This window comes from Zootoca vivipara, chromosome Z1 (assembly GCF_965207765.1).
Source record: "Zootoca vivipara chromosome Z1, rZooViv2.hap1.1, whole genome shotgun sequence".
Taxonomy (NCBI): Eukaryota; Metazoa; Chordata; class Lepidosauria; order Squamata; family Lacertidae; genus Zootoca; species Zootoca vivipara.
Window position 1 is genome coordinate 4,774,851 of NC_142583.1, and position 25,233 is coordinate 4,800,083.

Here is a 25,233-nt window from a genome sequence, read left to right on the forward strand (position 1 = left end):
TTCCAGGTTACGAACGCGGTGGACCTGGAAGTGTTTACTTCCGGGTTTCGCTATGCGTGCATGCGCAGAAGCACTCTATCATGCTTCCGGGCATGTGCAGAAGCACCGCTCGGGTTGCGGACTTTCCGGGTGCAAACGACACCCTGGAATGGATTGGGTCCGCAACCTGAGGTACCACTGTATTATGTATTTTGTGTTTTTCTCAACTGAACTGCTCTGAGATCTATGGGTGAGGTGCTAAGTAAATAAATAAGGATAAACTCTTATAGATTTCGCATGAACTCCATTCAAAAACCTGAGCATCTAAATACCAATCCAGATTTCCTATTCACTGCTGGTTGTTCTGGTTATTCTGGAATATGACAAATAATGGAAAGGCATGGAAACTTTGGGCAAATATTAATCAGCCCAAACGGAAGCTAACCTAAATTCTTAACTGTTCAGGATGCGGCATATTTAGTCCATCCTTGGACCTACTTTTTGTGTGTGCTTTCCCCGAAATGTTTCTGAAACCAATATTTACCTCAGTACACAAACACATTACTTATTAACATTGCTGAAGGAGTGATTGCTTAAAAAGTCAAACATACTCTCTAGCGCAGGGAGTTTCCATAAGCCCCAATGTTGATTAGACTTCCCACTCTGGATTTTCAGACACTGGAAGGCCCACTCCTCCAGGAACATTACAGGGAGCTGCAAAAGAAGAAAAGAAAAGAGAAATAAAAAGGTGAAATATGAAAGTCTACATTTGCTCCATGGTAGTTACCCTCTCTTTGGCTTTAAGCAGTGCTCCCGAGCGAACGGTAAGTGTGCCTCTTCAGTTTCTTCCCACAACATTATCATAAACCTGCTTGTTTAGAATATGCGCCACCAATATTTAAAGAATATTGTAAATGTGCCGTACATGTCCTGAAACCGAAACGTGTTTTGGCACCAGGCACTGGTGTACACTGCGTTTAAAAAGCGCAACAAAGAACCTTATGCATGGCTGCCCTGAAACTGGAGGCCAGAGCATAGACTCAAGGAGGACTTTCATAGAATCATAGAATTGTAGAGTTGGGAGGGATCCTGAGGGTCATCTAGTCCAACTCCTTGCAGTGCAAGAATGTCAGCTAAAGCATCCTTTGCACACCTTCCAGCTTGTCATTATCCTCTTTAAATTGTGGTGCCCAGAACTGGACACAGTAATCCAGGTGAGGCCTGACCAAGGCAGAAGAGAGCAGGACTATTACTACCCTTAGTGCTATTCTTGATGCAACCTAGAATAACAGTAGCGTCTTCTTTTTTTGCCACTGTATCCACTGTCGACTCATGTTAAGCTTGTGGCCTACTAAGAACCTTCTCACATACATAGCTGCCAAGTCTCCCGTATTCCCCGGGAAACCCCAGTTTTTCCAGCTGTTCCCAGCCAAAAAAACCGGAATTTCTTGTTTTCCCCCGGTTTATTCTGGCGCAACCGCCATTTTGGAACTGGGCAGAGCATGCTCAGAAGCGACTTTTGATGCTGCTCTACCCAGTTCCAAAATGGCTGCAGCGCGACTTCTGGTGCGGTGCGGTGGCCATTTTGGAACTGCGCAGAGCAGCATCAAAAGTCACTTCTGAGCATGCTCCGCCCAGTCCCAAAATGGCGGCAACGCTACTTCCGGTATGCTACTTCCGGTCTGATCCCTTATTTTTCAGGCAGGAACTTGGCAGGTATGCTCACATATTCTACTGACAAGCAAGGTGCCCCCCCCCCATCTTATATATGTGTAATTGGTTGTTCGTGCCTAAGCGCAGAACATTTGCCCCTATTGAAATTCATTTTGTTAGTTTGGGCTCAGTTCCCAAGGCCATCTGGAATCCTGGTTCTGTCTTCTGTGGCATTTGCCATCCCTTCTTGTTTGGTGTCATGTGCAAATTATAGGATCATCCCCTCAAATCCTTCATCCAAGTCTAGATATAGATGTTAAATAGGGCTCCCAACTAACTGCAGGGCATTCCCAAATGTATTAATAGGCCTATTGCAAGGTTTATGTGTGTGTGAGAGGCAGAAGCTAAAAGGCTGCCATAGGTTGCTGCCTCAGTGCCTCAGACGATTTAGTTGTTTTTAAGAGGCAATCCCTGGCTGCTCTTCTGCCAATAGGAACTTTGTATTGATAAAATCCTGTCTATACAGTAAATGCAAACTTGTTCTTCATTGTTTTATTTGTAGGAAGGAAGTAGCAGTTGTGGTACTGAGCCAGGAGAATCCAAACATGAAGTTCGTTACTCCAGAGGTACCACAGATGCTTTAATGTAAGGTTACCAGACGTCCCCGTTTCCCAGGGACAGTCCCCGGATTTACAAATCAGTCCCCATACAAAATCCATTGAAGTTGAAAAGTGTCCCCGGATTCATTGGAAAAAAATCTGGTAACCTTACTTTAATGTGCCTCCCAAACAAACTAAGCCTGCCTCCCTCCCTCCCTCCCTTCCTCCCTTCCTAGCTTGCTTTCACAGTGTGTAAAATTGCTCGCTGGACGGCTTCCAAGATGGATCCCAAGATGTGATTCCAAGGGGTTATTTCCATGATCCGGCTGAATTGACATGGCAAACTGGTTGCAACTGAGGCTGGATTCTCAGTGAGAGCCATCCTGCTTAGCTCTCACAGTATGAGAAGGGGGTCAGCCACCTTGCCATCCTCGCCACAAAGTGGCACCCCAAGGCCTCGCAGGGCTGGGAAGGTGACCTCCTCATTGCGTCTCCTCTGCACCACCTCTGGCTGGGCTAAGGAGGTCTTCAATTCTCTTGAAGTGCTCAGTTCTGCTCCCAGCTCTGGTTCGCCCACATTATTCATGGCTATGGAAATGGATAGTCTCTCTGCTTCTAGGAGCCTCAGGGCGGTGGGCGACATATGCCCAATATACTGCAGTCCCTCCAATATAATGAACTTCCTACTGTCATTTACTCCCTAGAAAAATATTAGGGTTCGTAATTTATGCTCTTGGAGGTCGGAGGCAGCATATCTCTGAACACGCATTGCTGGGAACCAGGCCCATGCAGAAGGGAGGGGGCACCCAGAGGGCTAAGCCGTTGGGGGGGGGGAATGAAGCGCCAGGGACCGGCTGCTTTTTTGTTTGAGTTTATACTTTATTCTAACAAGACTCCTACCCAGGGGCGTAGGAAGGGGGTGCGGCCCATCCCGGGTGTCATCCTTGAAGGGGGTGACAAAATGACACACCATGGGGGTTGGCACTTACCGCGGGGCCTGGCCTGCAGCGCGCCCGAGCCACATGTCTGTCTTGGGAGTGACGCAGTGGCTCAGGGCCCCACGCTGCCTGAAACGGCAGTGTGGGGCTTGTGTCCGCCAGGCAGACTCTGTGGGCAGCTCACCATGCCGCTCCCATGCAGCACCCCCGTGCGCGGTTTGCAGCAGTGCCCCCGTGGGCAGCTCGCCCTGCCCCCAGCACGCTGGGTGCCGGAACAGCTAGCTATGCCCCTGCTCCTACCCCGGGCCTCAGACAAGCTCCACATGGGCCTGCTGGGAACTGCAGAAGGGGGGAAGATCCTGCTTGCAGGTTTTAATGGACTAGATGGGACGAAGCCAGGAACATCTTCATGTGCTCTCCAGCAATGTTTCTTTTATAGAAAAAGAAAAAGAAAAAAAGATTTAAGAATAAGGCTTAATGTGCTCTTTTGCATTTTTTTAAATGCAGAAAAATGCTTTGATGAAACTCTGCATGAGTATTTTGCAACTGGAGAAAGCTGGCCAAGAATCTACCAAGGGATAGTGCAGAAATGCACATGTGTTAACAACCTCATTAACTGCCAATACGCACAGCACACAGGTATTTCTATACTGTATGCTTTATTTTACTATGTTTGCTCATCTGTTTATATGTAGTCCAGTGAAATGATAAAACAAATAAAACGATTGAGACACTGAAGTTGAATTGCATTAAATAATGCATATTGTAGTGAAGAAGTCATACTCTCAGCCTTAAATCACTTGCAGCAATTAAAAGGTATACCTCTTAAAATGTAATCTGTGAAGTGGCTTCATCAAAGTAATTTCAAGTATTCTCTTAAGTTTCCTGAAAGGATTTTATCTTCTTCACCTCCTTTCCACTTTTCAAATCCTTAATAATTTACCCTAACTGTACTGGACTTTCTGGATAATGTGCTGCTCACAGATTGAATTTGACTGAAAGTTATAAAAGTTATTCAACAATTTATGTGGTTTTGTACCAGATCATGGGCAGCTCTTCGGAATAGTTGATGGTCCTGCCTTCACAAATGAATTTCTCAAGGCACAATCACATTTGTATCATTTTTTGCACCCCCTGCCTCTGTCCTGCTCCATACATGGGAATCCCATGGATTGGCGTTGCCTCCACTGGCAGCCTCCCTATGTTTGAAGAGCTGCTCCCTTGGGAAGGTCGCATCCACCCAATGGGCAGGAGGGAGGTGCTGGGTGGGGCCCTTTGTTTCTTTGTCCTCTCCTGGGTTTATAGTTCCTCACTCGGCTCCCCACCCAAGCGACAGTCGCTTTGAAAAGGTTACAGGGGGAAGTGATCTTTTCTCCCTCTTGGCAAAGTGGGGGAGGATCATTGGTGCCATGGAGAGGGGGAAGAAGAAGGAGAGGCTTTAAAGCCCCTTTCTGAACTGCAGCACCAGCTTCCTTGCCTGCAAGAAGGGATAGACACTCAAAGAAAGCAACAAGAAACACTGTGCACAGCGCTGCCTTCTTCTCTCTTGGCAAAAATAATAATAGGAAGTTGCACGTCCTGCTGATTGCCTCTGTGAAGTGGCCGTTTCAGTCACTTTAAGAGAGACACTCTGCAATGTGTGTGTGTTTGGGGGGGCAGTGGCGTCGCAAGGGGGGTGGGAGCAGTGTGCCCCGGGTGCTGCTCCTCCTCCCTATAAGCAGTGTGTGTGTGTGTGTGCATATGCGTACAGAGCTTTGTGTGTGCCCACATGGAGGGCACTGCTGCTTTCTGGCTGGTGGTGAGGAAAATAGGGTGTCAGGTGGGAAAGGCCTACATGAATCACCCTGAGCTCCTTGGGAGGAAAAGCAAGCTTATAAATGTAAAAATTAACTTAACTTGGGGTGGGCGGAGTAGGAGAGGGGAAAATATATTTTGTTAAAATCATCCTATATATATCATAGCTGCCAAGTACCCCGTTTCCCCTGGGAAACCCCCGTTTTTACTTACCTTTTCCCGGTGGTCCCCCATATCACTTCGTCTCCCGTTTTTCTCCGTTATTTTCTCCTGCCGGCGGCCATTTTTTTTCTTTCCGATTTGCCCTTCTATGGGCACCAAAAATGGCTGCCACCAGCTTCAAAAGTCACATCTACGGATGTCCGGAAGTGCATAGACGCGACTTCCGGTGTCGTTGTCGGCCATTTTTGGTGCCCATAGATGGGCCGAGCGACACCGGAAGTTGCGTCGACGCACTTCCTGACAAGCGTACAAGCGACTTTCGAAGCCAGCGGCAGCCATTTTTGATGCCCATAGAAGGGCAAAGCGACACCGGAAGTTACGTCGACGCAACTTCCGGTGTCACACGGTAAAGTTTGCAAACCAGGACACTTACTTCTGGTTTTGCTGAATTCATATACCAAATAGTCCATAAACAGGGCTGTTCTTCAACCGAGGGACCACTGTATTGTTTTGGTGTGTTCATGGTCAATCATGGTGCAGCCATTGAAAGTACCAGGGTTTCCTCCTACCTCAGACTCTTATACCTGAGTCTCTTGGATTTTAAAGTATTTTTCAGGAAGAAGATTATTCTATTCCAGTTAGAATTCAACTGACATTATATATCTCAATCTCTATATAGTGGTACCTCGGTTTATGAACACAATTGGTTCTGGAAGTCTGTTCATAAACTGAAGCGTTCATAAACTGAAGTGAACTTTCCCATTGAAAGTAATGGAAAGTGGATTAATCCGTTCCAGACGGGTCCGCGGAGTACTCAACCTGAAGCGTACTTAATCCGAAGCATGGGTGTAATTGGTTCTGGAAGTCTGTTTATAAACTGAAGCGTTCATAAACTGAAGCGAACTTTCCCATTGAAAGTAATGGAAAGTGAATTAATCCGTTCCAGATGGGTCCGCGGCATTTGTAAACCGAAAATTCATAAACCGAGGTGTTCATAAACCGAGGTTCCACTGTATGTACTCTATGAGACTCTGGGTTTAATATGGGGTTGGTCCCGTTTTAATTTGCCTTTGGATTTTCCTACTAGTAATGTGCACCTCAGCAGTTATCACAAAAACACTTTAGGCCATTTCTGTGGGTATTGTGTGCATGTTAAGGCTTACCTTCCAGGCAGAGGTTCAAACGTTAATGCTCTGTGTCCAAGCACCCCTTTTCTGGCTCCGGAGCTTAAAAACCCGCTCTTTAAAGGTGAATCATGGTAAACGTCAATTCAGGTTTCCCATGGATTGACATTTGCCCCAACTGAACTTTAAAGAGCGGAAAGAGAGAGGATTCTCAGACACAGAAGTTTAAATTGCAAAAACTCTTTAAAGAGTTTTTGTGGGGGGAAACTGGGGTGGGGGGTAGGAAATGCTTGGTCATGGAGCGTTAAAGTGCAGGGTTCTGCCTGGACAGAGCAGGGCAAATGGTCAGTGTGGATAAGTCCTCTGCTTCACTTTGCAGGCTGCACTGTCAATCCATGCCTCCATGGCAGTACTTGCAAGAAGATTGTCTTCACGAACGAAACAGTCTGTGACTGCAAAACACCCTGGGCAGGAAAACATTGCAATGTTGGTGAGTTCTATTCAACTTTCACTCTGTTTCGCTCTTTGACTTACCATATTTCATTCCACTGAATTTAGGCCTCATTCACCGAGGCTTATGCTATATCCCGGATGCTATGAAGTAATCATAAATTTTGTTTTGGAATTTGATGAACACCTCCCTGCTCCTTGATGCTCGATTCCCAGAGGTGAATGGACTAGATTTAAAATTATTGGAACTCTGGACTCTTGCTGCCCTTTCTTGTGGTACAGCTTGTCTGTCAATATGGACATTTTATTTACTCATGTTTAATTTTTGGCTGCTTTACAGGAGCCTTTATCTGCTCTGACTTCTCAACGTGGCTTACAATATAGTATTTAAAACCTAACTCCAGAAAAACAGGATAGATTAAAGAACCATCTTCAAATGTCAAAAGCCAAGAGGAGTAACTACAATTAGTAAATCCTTTGAAACATCAATCAACCCAGCACAAAAATCTAGATCAGTCTAAAAGATCATAATCTGCAAGCCAGCAGCAATGATTTTATTAATCAAAATACATTTGGAAAATATGAGATTTCAGAGTTTGTTTATTTGAAAGCCAGAACTGATTGTGCCATCCACACCTGTTTTGGAAGGGTATATGATTGACCTTAATGGTGGCCTACCAAACAGGGCCTCTGATGCCAGTCTTAAGGCACAGTCAAGTCCATACAGAAGTAAGCAGCCCTTTAACTAACCTGGCTCTAAACCATTTAGGGCTTTAGAAGCCAAAACCAGGACTTTAAATTGGGCCCAGCAGCATCCTGGCAACCTGTGCAACTGGTATAGAGTTTATGTCATATGCTTTGACTAACCTGACAAGCACCTTGTGCAGCTGGATTCTGTACCAGTTAAAGTTCCCAAGTTGTCTTCAAAGGCAGCCCTATGTAGCCTATCCTAGGGCATGCATGCCTATGGCAAGGTCTACCTTTTCTACTGTTAGGAGAGCTTGCAGCTCAAGTGAATGAGATTGAAATGATCACTTACTGTTTTTGGAGTTCAATGGCTTTATTCATGCAGGAACAGATTTATCTTGAAAGGAACTACTTACAGAATCAGAGTTGAAAGAAAGAGAGATAGCAGACTTTGTGTCTCAACAAGCTGGGAGAGAAAAAAACCAAATGGCTCAGCTTTTAGGGGCAGAGTTAACTTAGACAGGTAGGCTACAAGGAAAGGCTGGCTAGATTACTAGACAAACAGACTAGCGGAGGGCAGGGGGTGGGGTGGGGACAGGAGATGGGGTGGGCAGCAGCCATGCCTTCCCCACTCCTCATAGCGTTGATTTCTAGAGCTGCCCCATATGCCCAACCTAGTGAGATGTTTAGAAACTGGATTAGGTTGGATTCAAATCACTCCTCTTTGCCACCAAGCCAACAACTTCATGCTTTTTCTAGAGGCTTTTTGGACAAAATAGCAACTGATTAGGCTGGGCAAGGAGTCTAGCTAGATAATCAGATATTTGCTTCTTACAATGACCCCTTTACTCTTCATTCACTGTGTGGGGCCATCACATTTAACCTGCTTTTTCAGCACCTTAGCAAACACAGTTGCTCTCCCTTTGGCTATCATCTAAACCCTTGCTGTAAAGAGGGCCAAAAAGCAGAGGAGAACCCACCACCACCACCACCACCACCACCATCAATGCTGCCCTGAAGTCCTTGTATTTTCATTGTCATGATCGTTGTTCATCCACAAAAGATAGTTTAAAAATGTTTTTAAAATATTGTGCAGATGATGTGAAACTTTGCAGATAAGAAACTGCAGTTCTTATTATTTACCACTAGGTGGCAAAATCCAGCAGAATTTAATGCTTTAAAAGGGAGGAAAGTACTGTAGCAAGACTAAGAACAGCTGCAAGAACAGAGATACATTTTAAGGCAAACATAGTGAAATAAAACTGCTCAATTCTCTGAGTTTCTTAAATACTCAACAAAGCAACAGAACTACACCATGCTTGCCACTCATAGTTCTTCAGGCATATTGGAAAAAAAAGAGAGTGGGTCATAGGTTTCAGCTTGGGCAGTCAGGGATGCTTATAGTGAGAACAGGATTCATTCTATCCAAGCTGTTTACTGTACAGCAGCACACAGTGCCACAAGTGGCCCTGCCCTGGAAAATGTAGCTTCACCAAGGAATGCTGCAATGTAAAGGCAATGATGTTCTCTCCCAATGGCCTACAGCCAGGTCCACTGTCAATAGTGCTGGCACAGAAAATAGAGCTGAAAGGAGAAAAGATGGCTGGAGAAATCAGGGTGTGGTGAAGAGGGGCTGGGTGGGGCTAGGGTCACATTGAGAAGTTGGGGGGGTAGGGTAAAACAAATTTGGTTTGCCTCAATATGCTGAAATGTTTCCCAGTTTTTCTGGAAGCAGCTTGGGTCATTTCCAACACTCAGTGGTGTAGCATGTGAGGGTCAGAGGGTCTGTTGCCCTGGACACAAAGTTGGGGGGGGGCAAAATTCCAAAAGAAAAATAAGCCACTCTGAGGGTTTCTTTTTTAAAAAAATAATAATAATCAAGTGATGAAAAATGTTGCTAAATAAATAAAGGCTGCAGCCACTGTCTCCTCCCCAGATTCCCTTTCCTTGCTGGGAAGATCCTCTCCCTCCCCCCAATTGCCTCCATCCAGCCCTGACAGGAACCGCGGTTTAGAGGGCACAGTACTTGCCTTTCCTTGGGTACTGGCAAACCACGCTATGCCACTGTTATCACTAACTTATATATTGGTTAGTCATAAATGATGTAGACCAACTGCCCATATGGACCAAGAGAGAACCAGTGGCTGGAGTGTTGGGCTAGGAAGTGGGAGACCAAGGTTAAAATAGCCATAAAGCTCACTGCCAACCTTGAGCTACGGTAGTCACTATCTTCCAGCCGGACTTACCTCACAGGACTGTTGTCATGACAAAATGCAGAGAGAGAGATCATTGCACGCCACCTGGAGCTCCTTGGAAGAATGACAGGATATAAAAGTAATACACAAACACACACGTGTGTGTGTGTGTGTGTGTGTGTGTGTGTGTGTGTGTGTGTGTGTAAATAATAAGTGGATAAAAAGGTAAAGGGACCCCTGAACATTAGGTCCAGTCGTGACCGACTCTGGGGTTGCGGTGCTCATCTCGCTCTATTGGCCGAGGGAGCCGGCATACAGCTTCCAGGTCACGTGGCCAGCATGACTAAGCCGCTTCTGGCGAACCAGAGCAGTATACGGAAACGCCTTTTTTTCTTCTTAAAAAATGTAAAGGGGTACTCTCATTTTCCTACTCATATTGAAACACTGCCCCTCAATGAGGTCAAACTTAGATTCACAAAATGTTTAGGGGTATGTGTACCCCTGCACACATACCCCAGAAAAAAGCACTGTAAATAGGTAAAGGACCCCTGGACAGTTAAGTCCTGTCAATGACGACTATGGGGTGTGGCACTCATCTGGCTTTTCAGGCCGAGGGAGCCGGCATTTTTCCACAGACAGCTTTCCAGGGTCATGTGGCCAGCATGACTAAACTGCTTCTGGCGCAATGGAACACTGTGACGGAAACCAGAGGGCACAGAAACATGGTTTACCTTCTCGCCACCTATTTATCTACTTGCACTTTGACGTGCTTTCGAACTGCTAGGTTGGCAGAAGCTGGGACAGAGCAACAGGAGCTCACCCCATCGTGGGGATTTGAACTGCCGACCTCCTGATCAGCAAGCCCTAGGCTCAGTGGTTTAGACCATAGCACCACCCTCTCCCTCACAGAAATAAGTGGATAATGTTATGCTAGCAGATGTTTACTTAAGACTTCTGTATGTTTATCCAGCTCCTAGCCAACATTGCTATTCTGGTAATGGGACAAACTACAGGGGCATTGAGAAAAAGACAATTTCTGGAGATAACTGTCTGCCATGGAATTCAGATCTCCTTTGCCAAGAGCTTCATGCTGACATAGTTGAAAACCCTGTGCAACTGGGACTGGGACCACATTCATACTGCCGGTAAGAAAATCAGCTGGTAGCTAGAGGAAAATACAAGTAAAAATAGAGGCATTTGTGAGTTACACCCTGGTTCTCAACCCAATGACTCTCTGATCGCACATGCACACATGTTTTTCTCTACTTTGATAGATATGCAGTATTGTGTGTTAGCAAAGCCACTTGAATGATGATGCAGACAGAAACCAGAGAGAAAATTGGGTTGAGAACTGAAGGTATATGAAGAAAACTAAAACTTGCATAAGAGGAAAAAAACATTAAGGGGCAAATGTTTTTCCTTCCCCACTGCGTTAGAAACCCAGATGAAGACCAGGGGCCGTGGTGCTACACAGTCAAAGAAAACTCAGTATCTTGGGAATACTGCAATGTTACTTTATGTCGTAAGTAACATTTTGCATCCATGGGGTTTTTTGAAGTTAGGAAGGAACAAGTCTCTTCCCCCTTCCATATGCAGCTCACATGCCATTTCTTATGTTTAAGGTCAGAATGTTCTGGAGCAGATAACAGTTGCCACAACAGCTCCATAGATAGTCCTGTCTGTCTCCGCCACTCCAGCCCAGTATATGCCTCTCCAGACCAACTTCTGATACTGTGCTGTAAGGATGAATCCTTAAAGACTTCTGTGCCCACTGGGTCAGTTCTCATGCAAGGTCGACTTGGGGCCTTCAGCCTGCCCAAGTTCTGCTCCTGGGGAAGGACTGAGAGACTAAGAGATGGGTTTTTATGAGGTTGTGTGCGCGTGATGTGGCTCTGAAGGACTGGCGGGCACCTGCCTGATAAGTGCTTGAGTTTGAGACCCTGTTCGCTAGTATGAATAAAATGGCTCAATCCAACCCAAGTCCAACAACAAAGGAACATATACAGTAACTACTGTACAGGGAAGGGAAGAACAATGCTAACATCAAAGGCTGAACTAGGAATGAAATAAGCAGGGTGACTATACCCTTCCTATGCAGTTTCGGACTCTGGTGTTACTCTGGGATGGCATCAGGTTGAGCAGCAAGCAGGAAGCCCAGAATGAGAAGATGCAGCCTAAATTAAGCTGCTCCACTTCTGCTCCACCACTCTGAAGATGCCATCATCAGAAAAGAGCTCTTTGCCTTGTAATCATATTCCGTAGCTATTTAAAGTAAATAGTAAAGGTTCAGTAGTAAAAATGGGTTAAAGATTAAATATATCTTTTCTTTACTCAGAGAGCAGAAGAAGGCGGCCGCCACCCCCACCCCCACGCCCGGAAACTTTTGATGACTTTGCCGTGGCCCAGAGTTTATGTGGGAGAAGACATAAGAAGCGAAACTTCTTAAGACCCAGAATTATAGGAGGATCTTCCTCCTTGCCAGGATCACATCCCTGGCTGGCCAGCATATATATCGGGAAGAATTTCTGTGCTGGAAGCCTTCTTCGTTCTTGTTGGGTGGTGACATCTGCACATTGTTTTGCTGATAGGTAGAGCCTATGCTTTGATTTCATCTGAAATTCACTGCATGCGCCTCAAACTGCTTTTAAATCAAACAAAATGTTTCATGTGAGACCCCTGAGTGAAGATGGAATAAAGTTTGAGCCAAGAATCCCTAACGCTCAGAACCTCTAGAAGCAGGCCCTGGGCCCTGTGAAGCAATAATACAAAGATAATTCCACTTAGCATGTGCACTAGCCTGCAGATATCATAAAGGAATGGTGTCATAATGGGCCATCATACCTGCCAAGTCTCCCTCTGGAAAATGCGGGATCAGCAGCGGCGCGGCACTGGAAGTTGCATAGAAGCAACTTCCGGGGTTGCTCTTCCCATGTGTGGGCACCAGAAATAGGGCAGAGTGGCACCAGAAGTCGCTTCTACGCATGCCCGGTGGCCATCTTGATTTCCAGTGCCCACACATGGGAAGAGCGGCACCCAAAATGGAGGCTCCCTGGCAGGTAGGAAATCCGGGGGATTTCCGGGATTTTTCTCCATTCGGGAGAACAGCGGGAAACGGATTAAAATCCGGGGGTTTCCTGTGAAAAACGGGATACTTCGCAGCTAAGCATCATGGGATTCTCAGAACTTTTAATATTTTCCAACAGTATTTAGCAGTTAGGAACAGCAAGCATAAATAAAAAGTAATTCGCACAAGGTGCAGCTGATGTTATGTTAAAGAAGCAAGGACAGGAATATAGCGAAACTCAACTCCAATCTATCAGAGCGGAGTGGACTGAAACTGTCTGGCAGCCGGATCCTTATTTCCCCCACCCTCTGTGTCCAAGCTTGACAAGTATAGTGTGCATCACTTTGGGGTCCCAACAAACTGCTGATTGCCAGGACTTTAAAGCTCCTTTCACCGCTATCTGCTGATCATCAGGGGACCAACTGATTGTCGGTACTTGCAGAGATGTGTGTGCATTGCTTTGAAACTCTGATGCTTCAAAGTGCCACTTGCAGCTCCCTGTAAGCTCCAATGATCTCCTGAACAATGGGGTTTCCAAAGAGCAATGTTGGGCACTAAGCGGATACAAACCCGCTTTTGACCCAGTCATGTCTTTATCTGCTGCATACCTGACGTTATGTATTCTACAGTTTAAATCTAGAATCATAGAATTGTAAAGTTGGAACGGTGCCCAAAGCTCATGTAGTCCAACACCCTACAATGCAGGAACCTCCACTAAAGCATTCATGACAGATGGCCATCCAACCTCTGCTAAAGTCCACCACCGTCTGACAAATTCTGTTCCACTGTCGAACAGCTCTTACCATCAGAAAGTTTTTTCCTGATGTTTAATCGTCCTCTCCTTTCTTGTAACGTGAAGCCATTGGCTTGGATCCTACCATTTGGAGCAGAAGAAAACAAGCTTGCTCCATCTTTCATGTGACAGCCCTTGAGATATTTGAAGATGGCTCAGATATCTGCTCTTAGTCTCCTCTTTCCCAGACTAAACGTACCCAACTCCCTCAACCACTCCTCATAAGCCTTGGTTTCCAGACCCTTTATCTTCATGGTCACCCTAATCTGGATACAATCCTGTTTGTCAATATCCTTCTTAAATTGTGGTGCCCAGAACTGGACACAGTACTCCAGGTGTGGTCTGACCAAGGCAGAATAGAGCTGGACTATTACTTCCCTGGATTCTATACTTCTGTTGATGCAGCCTAGAATAGAATTAGCCTTTTTGCTGCTGCATCACATTGTTGACTCATGTTAAACTTGCAGCCTACTAAGAGCCCTAGACACTTTTCACTTTTCACAAGCCAGGTGTCCCCCATCTTATATCTGTGCAGCTGGTTTTTCATGCCTCGTTCTCCAATCTGTCAAGGTCATATTGAATCCCCATTGTGTCTTGTGCAGCATTAGCTACCGTGTTTCCCCCTTTTTAAGGCGTAGTCATAAAATAAGCCATAGCAGCATTTCTAAGCATTTGAGAAATATAAACCGTACCCCGAAAATAAGCCATAGTGATAGGCGCTGTGCGGAAGAGATCACTGAGCTCCCCGAGTCAGCAGCAGCAACGCCGGCCGCAGCAGTGTTTGCTGAGTCCTTTCTTGCTTTTGGGACTTGGTTACTGTGCTGGCTTGGGATGGTGTGTGTGCAATTGCTGTTGCTGCTTCGTGTTTTTCAGCTGGATTCTCTGGGTTCTAAGCACTTTCCCCCGTTTGTTTGTGAAGCAGCACTCGGCTGCAGCCCCTGCCTCTCCCGACGGCTGCATGAATGCGAGGCTGGATTTGATCGCTATCTCCTTTTCCATTTCTTTTGTCTTTGAGCACCCGGCCCCGCCCCCTCTCCCCTTCGTGGAATGAAGAACGGAGTTTTAGCAGCATTTCCTCATTATAAAAAAAAGGTCAGGAACTTTTACTTTAACCTCAAAAATGGGATATTTCCTCTCTCTAAAAACAACTCTGACCTGAACACCAATATAACGGGGGTAGATCACCTCCAGTTTATAAATCCGCAAGTAGATCGCAGTCTCCTAGAAGTTGGGCTCTATACTTTGGCTGATTGCAAGCCTTTGCATCTTTAAAAAACAAAAACCATGCGCTTCTCAGTCTTAATTTTCCTTTAATTCATCCCCCTATACCCTCCTCCAACCATTGCCTCCTTCCATTCCTTACCCCCCTCCCTCTCTCCCCACTTCCCTCACTCCTGTGCGATCTCATTTAGTCATATACTTGCTTTTTCTGTTGTGTTGTCTATTTTATATTTAATATTATTACCCTTTATGATGTTATTTTTCCCCTTGCGATAATTATTTATTTTTTATCTTTAACTAACTTTCCTTTCCATATTTTTCCATATATAACTCAACACTTTCCCATTCCTTCTTAACTCTTTGGATAGAGTGCCCCCCCATTATTGTTGTTAATTTTACAATTCCTGGATTTTTTATGGAACCGAACAGCTCGGGTGCTTCAGAATGTGCCTTCTGTTGCTACAGGGCTATGGGGCTTCACTATTTGACCCCCCCCCCAGGTTGGGATTTTTAAAGTAGTTCTGTGGGTCCCAGGGCACAGAATCACCCCCGATCCTTTCCTTTGTCTAAACAGACCTATTCCCCCCTGACTTTGGAAGGCTGTGCTTCAAGGGTGATACCAGGGGTTTTTTAAGACCTGCGCCTCTTAAGGATTGTTACAGTCCATAACTTCCATTGCTTTCTACAGGGTTGGGGGTTTAAAGCACTGCCACCCCCACCCCACCCTGCAGGCGCTCGGAACTGGCAGCGCCAACAACGCGCCCAGCAATGTGCAGAAGAGAGCACCGAGCATCCTGAGCCAGTGGGTCCCAGTTGTACCAGCACTTTTTTTTTAAAAAAAAGACACCCCCTGAAAATAAGCCACTGTGTGTTTTTTTGAGGGAAAAAAGTTATAAGACGGTGTCTTAAAAAAGGGGAAACACGGTATCTCTCCCAGTTTGGTGTCATAGAATTGTAGAGTTGGAAGGGACCCTGAGGATCATCAGCAAATTGGATGAGCATCACCTCAATTCCTTCATCCAAGTCTTTACAAAGACGTTGAACAACAATGGGCCCAGGACAAAACCCTGCGGCACCCCACTTGTCACTTTTTCCCAAGATGTTGAGGAAACATTTGTATACCCTCTTTGGGTTTGGCCAGTCAACCAGCTACAAATCCACCTAACATTTACCTCATCCGGCCCACATTTCACCAGCTTCTCCACCAGAATATCATGGGGGACTTGAAATCAAGAAATGCTATGTCTACACCATTGCCCTGATCCACCATTGCCCTGTAACTCTATCAAAAAAAGAAAAGAAACGAGATTGGGTCTTAGTAATCACAGCATCCTTTACTAAGTGCCCATAGACTGACCATTTAATTATCTGTTCCAGGACCTTTTCTGGTATCAGTGTCAAGCTGACTTGTTGGTATTTATTTACCTGGGTCTTCTTTTTTCCTCTTTTTGAAGTGGGGGACAACATTTGCCTGCTGCCACTCTGCAGGAACCTAATCTGTTCTCCAATATTTCTTAAAGATTATAGACAGAAGTTCTTAGACATCTGAAAGCTCCTTTAGTACCTCTGAGTGTAGTGCATCATGCCCTGGAGAGTTGAATACATTTCAAGTAGCTAGGAGCTAGGTGTTCTTTTCCTATCTTGAGCTTCAGCTCCCTCCTTGCAACATGTATTCTGTTATCACCAGGTTGGGCACTCCTTTCTTTTGGGTGAAGACAGAGGCAAAGAAGGTGTTGAGCAGTTCTACATTCTCTTTGTCATCCTATAGCATGTCTCTGTCTTCTCCATGCAGAGGAAGTACTACTTGCTTGTTCTTCCTGTTGATTCAGACATAGCCAAAGAAACCCTTCTTGCAACTGTTGGCTTCCACAATGAGGTGCAACCCATGTCTTGCCAGAAGTCCTTCTTCAAGGAAGCGGAGACCATGGTCCAAGAAGCCAAATCCTTATTGACAACACCAAAAGTCAGTGGTTTACTTCTAGTATTTTCCTCTGTCTTCCTGGGTCACATCCTTCAACAGGAAGCGGTGGTGAAAAAGGCACCTGTGCCCCAAGGCCCTTCAGCTTCCCGCCCAGAGTCTTATGGTCCCCTGCTATGAGTTAAAGACTGGCTGGCAATCTTATTTGTATCCACATGAATCAGAAGGAATCAATGCAGCACATCCTCACTAGTTCAGCAGACCAATGGCAGAACTAAATCCACAGGATGGAAGCAAAGGTTATGTCAAACCAAGGTCACTTCCAGGTAACTCATTTACTGAGCATTCCTCCCCAATGGGGAGGTGATACAACATCATGTTAAGCAGTTGCTATTCTGAATTCCCCCCTTCATTTTCCTTACAACAAAATGTTTTTTGGAAGCAAGTTTCTTGTGCAAGAGCACAGGGTGTTACTTTTCATTTGGTGAGCATGCCCTGCCGCGCCCATTTCTGCTATTCATTCTGCTGCAGCTGGGCTACTGCCTAAGTTTCAGTTGGCTTATAGCAGGCACATCCAACAGGTAGATTGTGATCTACCAGTAGATCACTGGATGTCTATGGTAGATCACTGCTAGATCACTGGCACCCCTAAAAAAAGCTCACCCAAAATTTTCCTCCTCCCTAAAAAAAGCTGAACTATGACCTGAAGCCCTAAACAAAAATGGGCCTCCCTCCCTCCTAAAAGAAGCTCAACAAGTATGACCTAAAGCCCAAAAAACAGTGCTTCCCTTCCTTAAAAAAACTCAACAGCTTTGACCTGAACCCCCCAAAAGGGGGTAGATCACTCCCAATTTTTAACTCTGTGAGTAGATCAGAGTCTCTTGGGAGGTGGCCACCCCTGGCTTATAGCATCATGACGGCAACTCACAACATTACATTGGCACCCTGACACCCCAATCAAAATGTTATTTGCTGGATCAGCCAGTTTAAATATTATAATACTATAATATTCTGTTCCTTACCTATAGGAAGGAAGGAAGTGTATTTGTTAAGGTCATAACAAAATCATTAAAATATAGAGATAAATAAGAATAAAATATTTAAAATGCATCATGTAGCTTAATACCATCGTCCTCTTCATCATTCTCTTTCCTCTTTTCTTCAGTCCGCTGGTGTCAACAATTCGAATTGTTTTGGGACAACATTTTTTCAATATAACAACAGATGTTACTCAAGAATTTGATGTGGAAAAGTACTTCTTGCACCCTGACTTCACAGTATACAACCCAACCGAAAATGATATAGGTGAGCCTTTTTCTTGTTTCTGGTTTAGTTTCAAGTGTGTGGATTGGGGTGCAGCAAGTGGGCAGTGATATTGCCATCCCTTCCACCCATTAGACACCGGGAAGCAGTGGTGGAGGGAGCCACTCGGGCGCCTGGGGCGAGCCACCCATAGGGGCAAGGCAAGCCGTGGGGCCTCCGGAGTCTGCCTGCCTCCTCCCCCTCAGCTGCCCTACAGCTGGAGGGGGAGGCAGTTGGTGGACCGTTTGGGCAGGGCAGAGCCTGCGGACGTCCAAGCCACGGTGTCACTCCCAGGAGAGACGCATGGCTCAGGCGCACTGCAGGCCCCACGGTGAGTGCCACCCAGCATTTTGTCACCCCCTCAGTGGTGACACCTGGGGCTGACCGCACCCACTGCACCCCCCTTCCTCCGCCCCTGCCTGGAAGTGTAGCTATGGCTCACTGTGCCTGGCCAGACTGACCTGCAGGCATCGTCCTCAATAGGGCAATCCACTCTATAAAGTTTGGGCAGATCAGAATGGATCTGTTCTCCTTGCTACAGGAAGCTTTTTTTTATAAAAACCAGAACTTTATGATTCCACCCATTCTTAGTGGTAAAGTGCTTTTTTGAACATAGGTGAGAGACCCAAAAAAGTAGTACCTGAAATCTCAGCTCTTCACTTGCAGGGCTGGGTCATCCATGTGTGGTCATTGCTTGATGATTTCAAAATCAAGTGAAGTTCACGTCTGTGTGAACCAGTCCAGTCACTTTCTGTGATCTTTTTTTTAAAAGTTATTTTCTCTTGCAGTTTTAGTTAAGTTGAAGAAGGCGAATCATCGCTGTGCAGTGAAGTCCCAGTTTGTTCGACCAATCTGCCTGCCAGAAAAGGGAATGACCTTTCCAGATAATCAGAAATGCCAAATTGCAGGATGGGGACACTTATACGAAAGTAAGTTAGAATATTGCTTTTATGTGTGCTAGTGATACTGACCAGAGACATAACCAGATGTTCTAACTACGTAGGAAGACTTAGAACTATGATCACTTTAGTCTTCAGGAGATGATTTGTCAATTGAATCACTTCTTTGGCCAATTCAAGAAGACATATCACCCATTAATTATTTTATTGACAGCATGATTTATCTCTGTTTTGCTGAAATGTCCTTTGACTTTTGCCACAGAATTCTAGCACAGTGCAGCATAAAGTATGGCACCTGCTTTCTAGACATTGCATTCAGTTTTAAAATGTAGTTTCTCTTTTGAAATAGCCACTAAATCCTCAGAGGCTGAAATGCGCAGGGACTTTTTTCCCTACAGCTGGTCCTGCACAGTGGTCCTTTGCCTTTCTGCCTCCTACATGATCCAGTGGATATGGAGAGAAATGGGAATTGGAGCCTTCAGAATATCTATAGCAGGCATGTCAAACCTGCGGCCCTCCAGATGTTTTGGACTACAATTCCCATCTTCCCCAACCACTGGTCCTGCTAGCTAGGGATCATGGGAGTTGTAGGCCAAAACATCTGGAGGGCCGCATGTTTGACATGCCTGATCTATAGGAAAGAAACAAGGGCTGGAGAGGAATTTTAGGGGCCAGAAAGAAATGGTTATTGGATCAAAAGGCAATGGCAGTCAACCATGACTGTGAATGGGATTATACAGGAATAATAACAATAGCAATAGCAATAGCAATAGCAATAACAATAACAACAATAGAATCATAGAATCATAGAGTTGGAAGAGACCACAAGGGCCATCCAGTCCAACCCCCTGCCAAGCAGGAAACACCACCAAAGCATTCCTGGCATACAGCTGTCAAGCCTCTGCCTAAAGACCTCCAAAGAAGGAGACTCCACCACACTTATTGGCAGCAAATTCCACTGTCAAACAGCTCTTACTGCCAGGAAGTTCTTCCTAATATTTAGGTGGAATCTTCTTTCTTGTAGCTTGAATCCATTGCTCTGTTTCCGCTTCTCTGGAGCAGCAGAAAACAACCTTTCTCCCTCCTCTATATGACATCCTTTTATATATTTGAACATGGCTATCATATCACCCCTTAACCTTCTCTTCTCCAGGCTAAACATACCCAGCTCCATAAGCCGTTCCTCATAAGGCATTGTTTCCAGGCCTTTGACCATTTTGGTTGCCCTCTTCTGGACACGTTCCAGCTTGTCAGTATCCTTCTTGAACTGTGGTGCCCAGAACTGGACACAGTTCTCCAGGTGAGGTCTGACCAGAGCAGAATACAGTGGTACTATTACTTCCCTTGATCTAGACGCTATACTCCTATTGATGCAGCCCAGAATTGCATTGGCTTTTTTAGCTGCTGCATCACACTGTTGACTCATGTCAAGTTTGTGGTCTACCAAGACTCCTAGATCCTTTTCACATGTACTGCTCTCAAGCCAGGTGTCTCCCACCCTGTATTTGTGCCTTTCATTATTATTTTTTTGATCAAGTGTAGTACTTTACATTTCTCCTTGTTGAAATTCATCCTATTTGCTTTGGCCCAGTTGTCTAATCTGTTAAGGTCATTTTGAAGTGTGATCCTGTCCTCTGGGGTATTAGCCACCCCTCCCAATTAATAACAATAACAATTTATATGCCACCCATCTAAATGGAGTATTTGTCAAGTTAAATGCTTAAGCACACTGCTGAAGCCTCGTCTTGCATAAGGCTTGGCCCGCTGGCCCCACCTACGAAGAGCAAGAGTTAGAACTTGGCCACAGCTGTAGCTGTTTCCAGGCGAAGCCTATTTGACAGGTTTTGGGGGCAGTGAGTGTCTATGGGCAGGCCAGCCCTGGTGGGATGGCAATGATAGGGACAGCCCCTCCCCCCGAGGATTTCTCCTTTGGGGTGTGATGAGGGTGAGGGCACTCCCCCGGGCGACTGCTTGTGGGTGGGCTTGCTGCTCCTAGGTGTGAAACTGAAGCAGCTGGACTAGGGTGGGCAGTGGGGGTGCGAGTTAACCTGGCTTCCAGGTGAGAATAGTATTTATTTGTCTGCTTGGTTGGTTAGTTGGTTGGTTTGCACCGATATCCTGCCTTTTTCTCCAAGGAGCTGAAGGAGCACATGGTTCTCTCCCTCCTCATTCAATCCCCACAATGACCCTGGCAGCTAGATAAGGCCGAGAGACACTGGACTGGACCAAGGTCAGCCAGTGAGCTTCACGATCGAGTAGGAATTTGAATCCTGGTCTCCCTGATCTTAATCTGACACCCTAACCACTACACCACCCTGGGGAAAATGTGTCTGAGCATGAATCCAGCTCGCAAATATATAACTAGTGTGACTGCATTTCATTTTGCTCTTTCATATTATTTTAATTTACTGCACTTATCGTACTTTTATTATTGTTATTTTTGCGTAAATATTCCATTCACCACATTGGGGGGCATCTGAGCCAAAAAGTAGCATATAAACCATAGCATAAGATCTCTCCTCTTTCGAGAGGGGAGACTTTGCGAACGGGAACCGCTTCCTGCACTAAGCCAACTCAATTTTACTCAGAGTAGACCCTTTTAAATGGATCTGTTAGTCATATTTCGATTGGTCTCCTCAGAGTAGTGCTACTATTGAATCCAACCCTTGGGAGAGTGCTTGGCAAAGCACTTTAAACACTTTTCGTGTTAATCTACTCTGCTCTAGTTAGAATTAATTGTTTTCTATACAATTTATTTCCACAGATTCATCCAGCTACTCGAAAGTATTGCAAGAAACAGCAGTTCCAATCATCCCTGATTACAAATGTCAAAACTATGATGTTTATGGAGCTGACATTAGTGAAAATATGTTCTGTGCCGGTTACCTTGATGGTAAATCAGATGCCTGCCAGGTAATATTATTGAGTTTCTGCCTGAATTAGATTTGTACAAGAGAGTGAATGGGAATGTGAGAGTCCAAGGAATCCCTCTTGGCATTTCTGTTTTGTTCACACTTTGTTTTGGGGTTTTTTTGGGGGGGCAGGGCTGTGTAGCACAACTTTCCTCCCCCTTCCTTTGTTGTTGTTGTTTAGTCGTTTAGTCGTGTCTGACTCTTCGTGACCCCATGGACCACAGCACGCCAGGCACTCCTATCTTGCGCTGCCTCCCGCAGTTTGGTCAAACTCATGTTCGTAGCTTCGAGAACACTGTCCAACCATCTCGTCCTCTGTCGCCCCCTTCTCCTAGTGCCCTCCATCTTTCCCAACATCAGGGTCTTTTCCAGGGAGTCTTCTCTTGCACCATAATTCAAAAGCATCAATTCTTAGGCAATGCAAAAAAAATACTGGATTTTATGTAAGGGGTGGTGGAGTGGGCTAGTGGAGCGGCCACCTCTGCTTAATGGGAGATAAATCCCATTTGAAATGTAGACCAGGCATAGGCAAACTTGGCCCTCCAGATGTTCAATTCCCATCATCCCTGACCACTGGTCTTGTTAGCAAGGGATCATGGGAGTTGTAGGCCAAAAACCTATGGAGGGTCGAGTTTGAGGATGCCTGATGTAGACCATGTAGATGAGATTGAGATCTCCATTTCAAAAATCTGAACTCACCACTCCTAACCAGTTATGTGCCCTTGCACTAATCCAGAATGATAGAGTGTGTGTGATATATACGGTATATAGGGAAATCAAAGTGGAAACATTTGGGGGGGGATCCTTGACTCCTCTGGAGATTGTAGAATTCCACATTTTAAGTGATATTATAAGTCCTATCAACTCCACCATTTGCTTTTTAAAAATGCATGGGCAGAGCCATCAATGGGTGCAAACCAGGACCGGCTCTAGGTAGAGTCCCGGAGGTGCGGGCTGTTAGGGCGCCGGGCCGGCAGGCGGGGCGCTGCGCGGCAAAGCCGTGTGGAAGCCATGCTGCACACTGCGAGGGCGGGGGCGCCGGAGCGATCTCAGCGCCTCAGTGCCAGGGGGTGCCCGACCTGCTCGAGACTGTCCTGGTGCAAATCATTAAAAAGTCCAATTCCCTATTTCCAGAGGATATTCCTTTTGCGAAGAAGGAACTGAAGTGAAGTATGCCCGTTCTACATGTAGGGCCACACCTCGGGTTTAGAGCTGAAAGCATTCTTTGATGCCTGGAGTCTTGCCTCTCATGCCACTTCATTGCCTCCTGGAGTTTTTAGTTAGAGCTGAGCAATTTATTGTCCTGCAGTTTCCTCAGGCTGACCCTCATAGCTGCCAAGTTATCCCTTTTTTAAAGGGATTTTCCCTTATGCTGAATAGGCTTCCTCGCAAGAAAAGGGAAAACTTGGCAGCTATGCTGACCCTTGCCACATGCCCCGCAACTGAAAGTATTGAGGATCCACTCCAGATCTTTCATAGAAGTTGGGGGGTTTGTGGTATTAAAAAGGGAGGGTTTGTTAGTACATTATTCTTGACTACTAGCTGAAGGATGCCAATGTTGTGTGGCCAACTGCCCCTGCCCCCAGCAACTATTCCACTATAAATGGTGAGCACCTAAAGGCCATGCCCAAATATTCAAGGAAATACTCTAACCATATGAGCATTAATTATTTGGCCCAAACTATCTGGCAATTGTTTTGAAAGGCCTCTCAGTGTCCTGCACAGGTGGAAATTTATGACACTGGTAAGGAATATGAGTATGCTTGGTCCCCATTTTCTTATTTACATTTTTCCAATTTATTACACAGCTTGTGTTCCAGGTGGAATCTAGACACAAATAAAAACCAATTAGAAACTGCTTTTTTTAAATAAAAAAAATACATTGACTTTTCCATAAGGCTCACCATTTCCATCTAGTGTCACATTGTATATTGCACTTAAAACACACTTTAAACGTTTTATTTGCAGCCGTATAGCTAGTCTCCTTTTTGCAATGTTATTGAGCTTACAGCAAGCAAAAATATTTCTTAAGACACAGAAATGGTCATTTGCGAAAACTATGATAAAATGAGCCAATCTCTCCAAATAATGGAAACTGTAGCGAAATACTTTTGTCCTTAAATTTATCTTTGAAACAGGGAGATTCTGGCGGCCCCCTGGCCTGTGAAAAGGATGGCGTATCTTACCTGTATGGCATTATCAGCTGGGGTGATGGATGTGGCAAGGCTAGGAAGCCTGGTGTTTATACAAGAGTGACAAAATACGTGGACTGGATAAATGAGAAGATAAACCGCCTCCAAAAGAGCAGCCGTAGCTCCTTACCCAGATGAAGCATTTCACATTTTGCTAAAATTATGGATTGCCACCGTCATTGTTTATAACACTAAGTGTTGCCATTAAAAGGCACCCTGTTCCACCTGTTTCTTCCATATCTTTCTGTTTGCTTCACAATAATGGACTTGTTCCAGGGCTGGATGAAAGGATGATGAAGCCCTAAGCTATGTCAGTTTAAAAGGTCCCAAAGCATTACCCCACAAAAATGTGCATTATTCTAAAAGAAAGGACAACAGAAATAGAAATTATAACCTTTATATGTGTTTATATACAGGATATACACACATATTTTCACATAGGTGAGAATTCAACTAAAAACTCACAGTCTAATTGAAATGTATACCTTGCAGCCATTGTGTAAAACCTGAAATTTGGGAATTTGTTTTGTAATCAGAGTGTGGGAGTGGTCAGGATCAGGCACTGCAGCATAAGGGCTGTACATAGTCGTTATGGTCACCAGTAACTATGCTGTGCTTAGCGCTAGAGCTGAACTGACATGGCCCTCTCCTATTTGGAAGCAGAAAAACAGGATAGGTATCAATAGAGCAAAACATTTGCAGAGTACTTACCTTGCTTTAACACTACCCCCCCATTTTAAAAGTACTACCCTCCTCACTTATAGAGAGTTCCCCCAGTGCAGGAAGTATGCCTTACTTGGCATTCTGGGAAACACTTACAAGAGAGAATTCTTTACTGTACTGCAATTTTGGAGTCAACAAACTGAACAGGGAAGCATGAAGTCTACTCCTTTGGGCTTGTGATCTAACATTCAACTAGTGCAGCTGGATCTGGCCCAATCGCCTTCTAAATCTGGCCCACGGACGGTCCAGGAATCAGCGTGTTTTTACATGAGTAGAATGTGTCCTTTTATTCAAAATGCATCTCTGGGTTATTTGTGGGGCATAGGAATTCGTTCTTTCTTCTTTTTCTTTTCCAAAAAAATAGTCCGCCCCCCCCCACAAGGTCTGAGGGACAGTGGACTGGCCCCCTGCTGGAAAAGTTTGCTGACCCCTGCTCTAAGAGGTCATGAACAAGGAACATAGATACTCATAAATATTGATAGCAGGGGGATCAATAGCAGCCAAAACTATGGAGATAAAGAATATTAGAGTAACGCACACACCCATTGTCTAGAGAGGGACTTTCATGGTTTACATCATGTATAAAAACTGGTGGGTTTTTTTGGGGGGTGGGGCACTGCTGCCCAAT

At 45.2% G+C, this 25,233-nt stretch overlaps 1 protein-coding gene across 1 annotated transcript; it reads left to right on the forward strand.

Annotated features, from left to right (window-relative positions):
* Positions 1-566: 566 nt before the first annotated feature.
* On the forward strand, positions 567-24,119 carry HGFAC (HGF activator). Its single transcript, XM_035113720.3, has 11 exons — positions 567-803; positions 2,195-2,258; positions 3,677-3,808; positions 6,629-6,739; positions 10,552-10,726; positions 11,018-11,103; positions 11,917-12,169; positions 17,743-17,882; positions 18,668-18,808; positions 21,543-21,691; positions 23,829-24,119. Exons 1-11 carry the CDS (start codon positions 735-737, stop codon positions 24,018-24,020), a joined length of 1,512 nt encoding a protein of 503 aa, XP_034969611.3. The 5' UTR covers positions 567-734; the 3' UTR covers positions 24,021-24,119.
* Positions 24,120-25,233: the final 1,114 nt, after the last annotated feature.

What these genes read in the sequence shown, in the direction of transcription:
- HGFAC (XM_035113720.3), top strand. Translation starts at nt 735, where the DNA reads ATGAAAGTCTACATTTGCTCCATGGTAGTTACCCTCTCTTTGGCTTTA. An exon ending in GGACCACATTCATACTGCCG is followed by an intron (nt 10,727 to 11,017) that starts GTAAGAAAATCA and finishes CCACTGCGTTAG; the next exon opens with AAACCCAGATGAAGACCAGG. An exon ending in CTGCAATGTTACTTTATGTC is followed by an intron (nt 11,104 to 11,916) that starts GTAAGTAACATT and finishes TTCTTTACTCAG; the next exon opens with AGAGCAGAAGAAGGCGGCCG.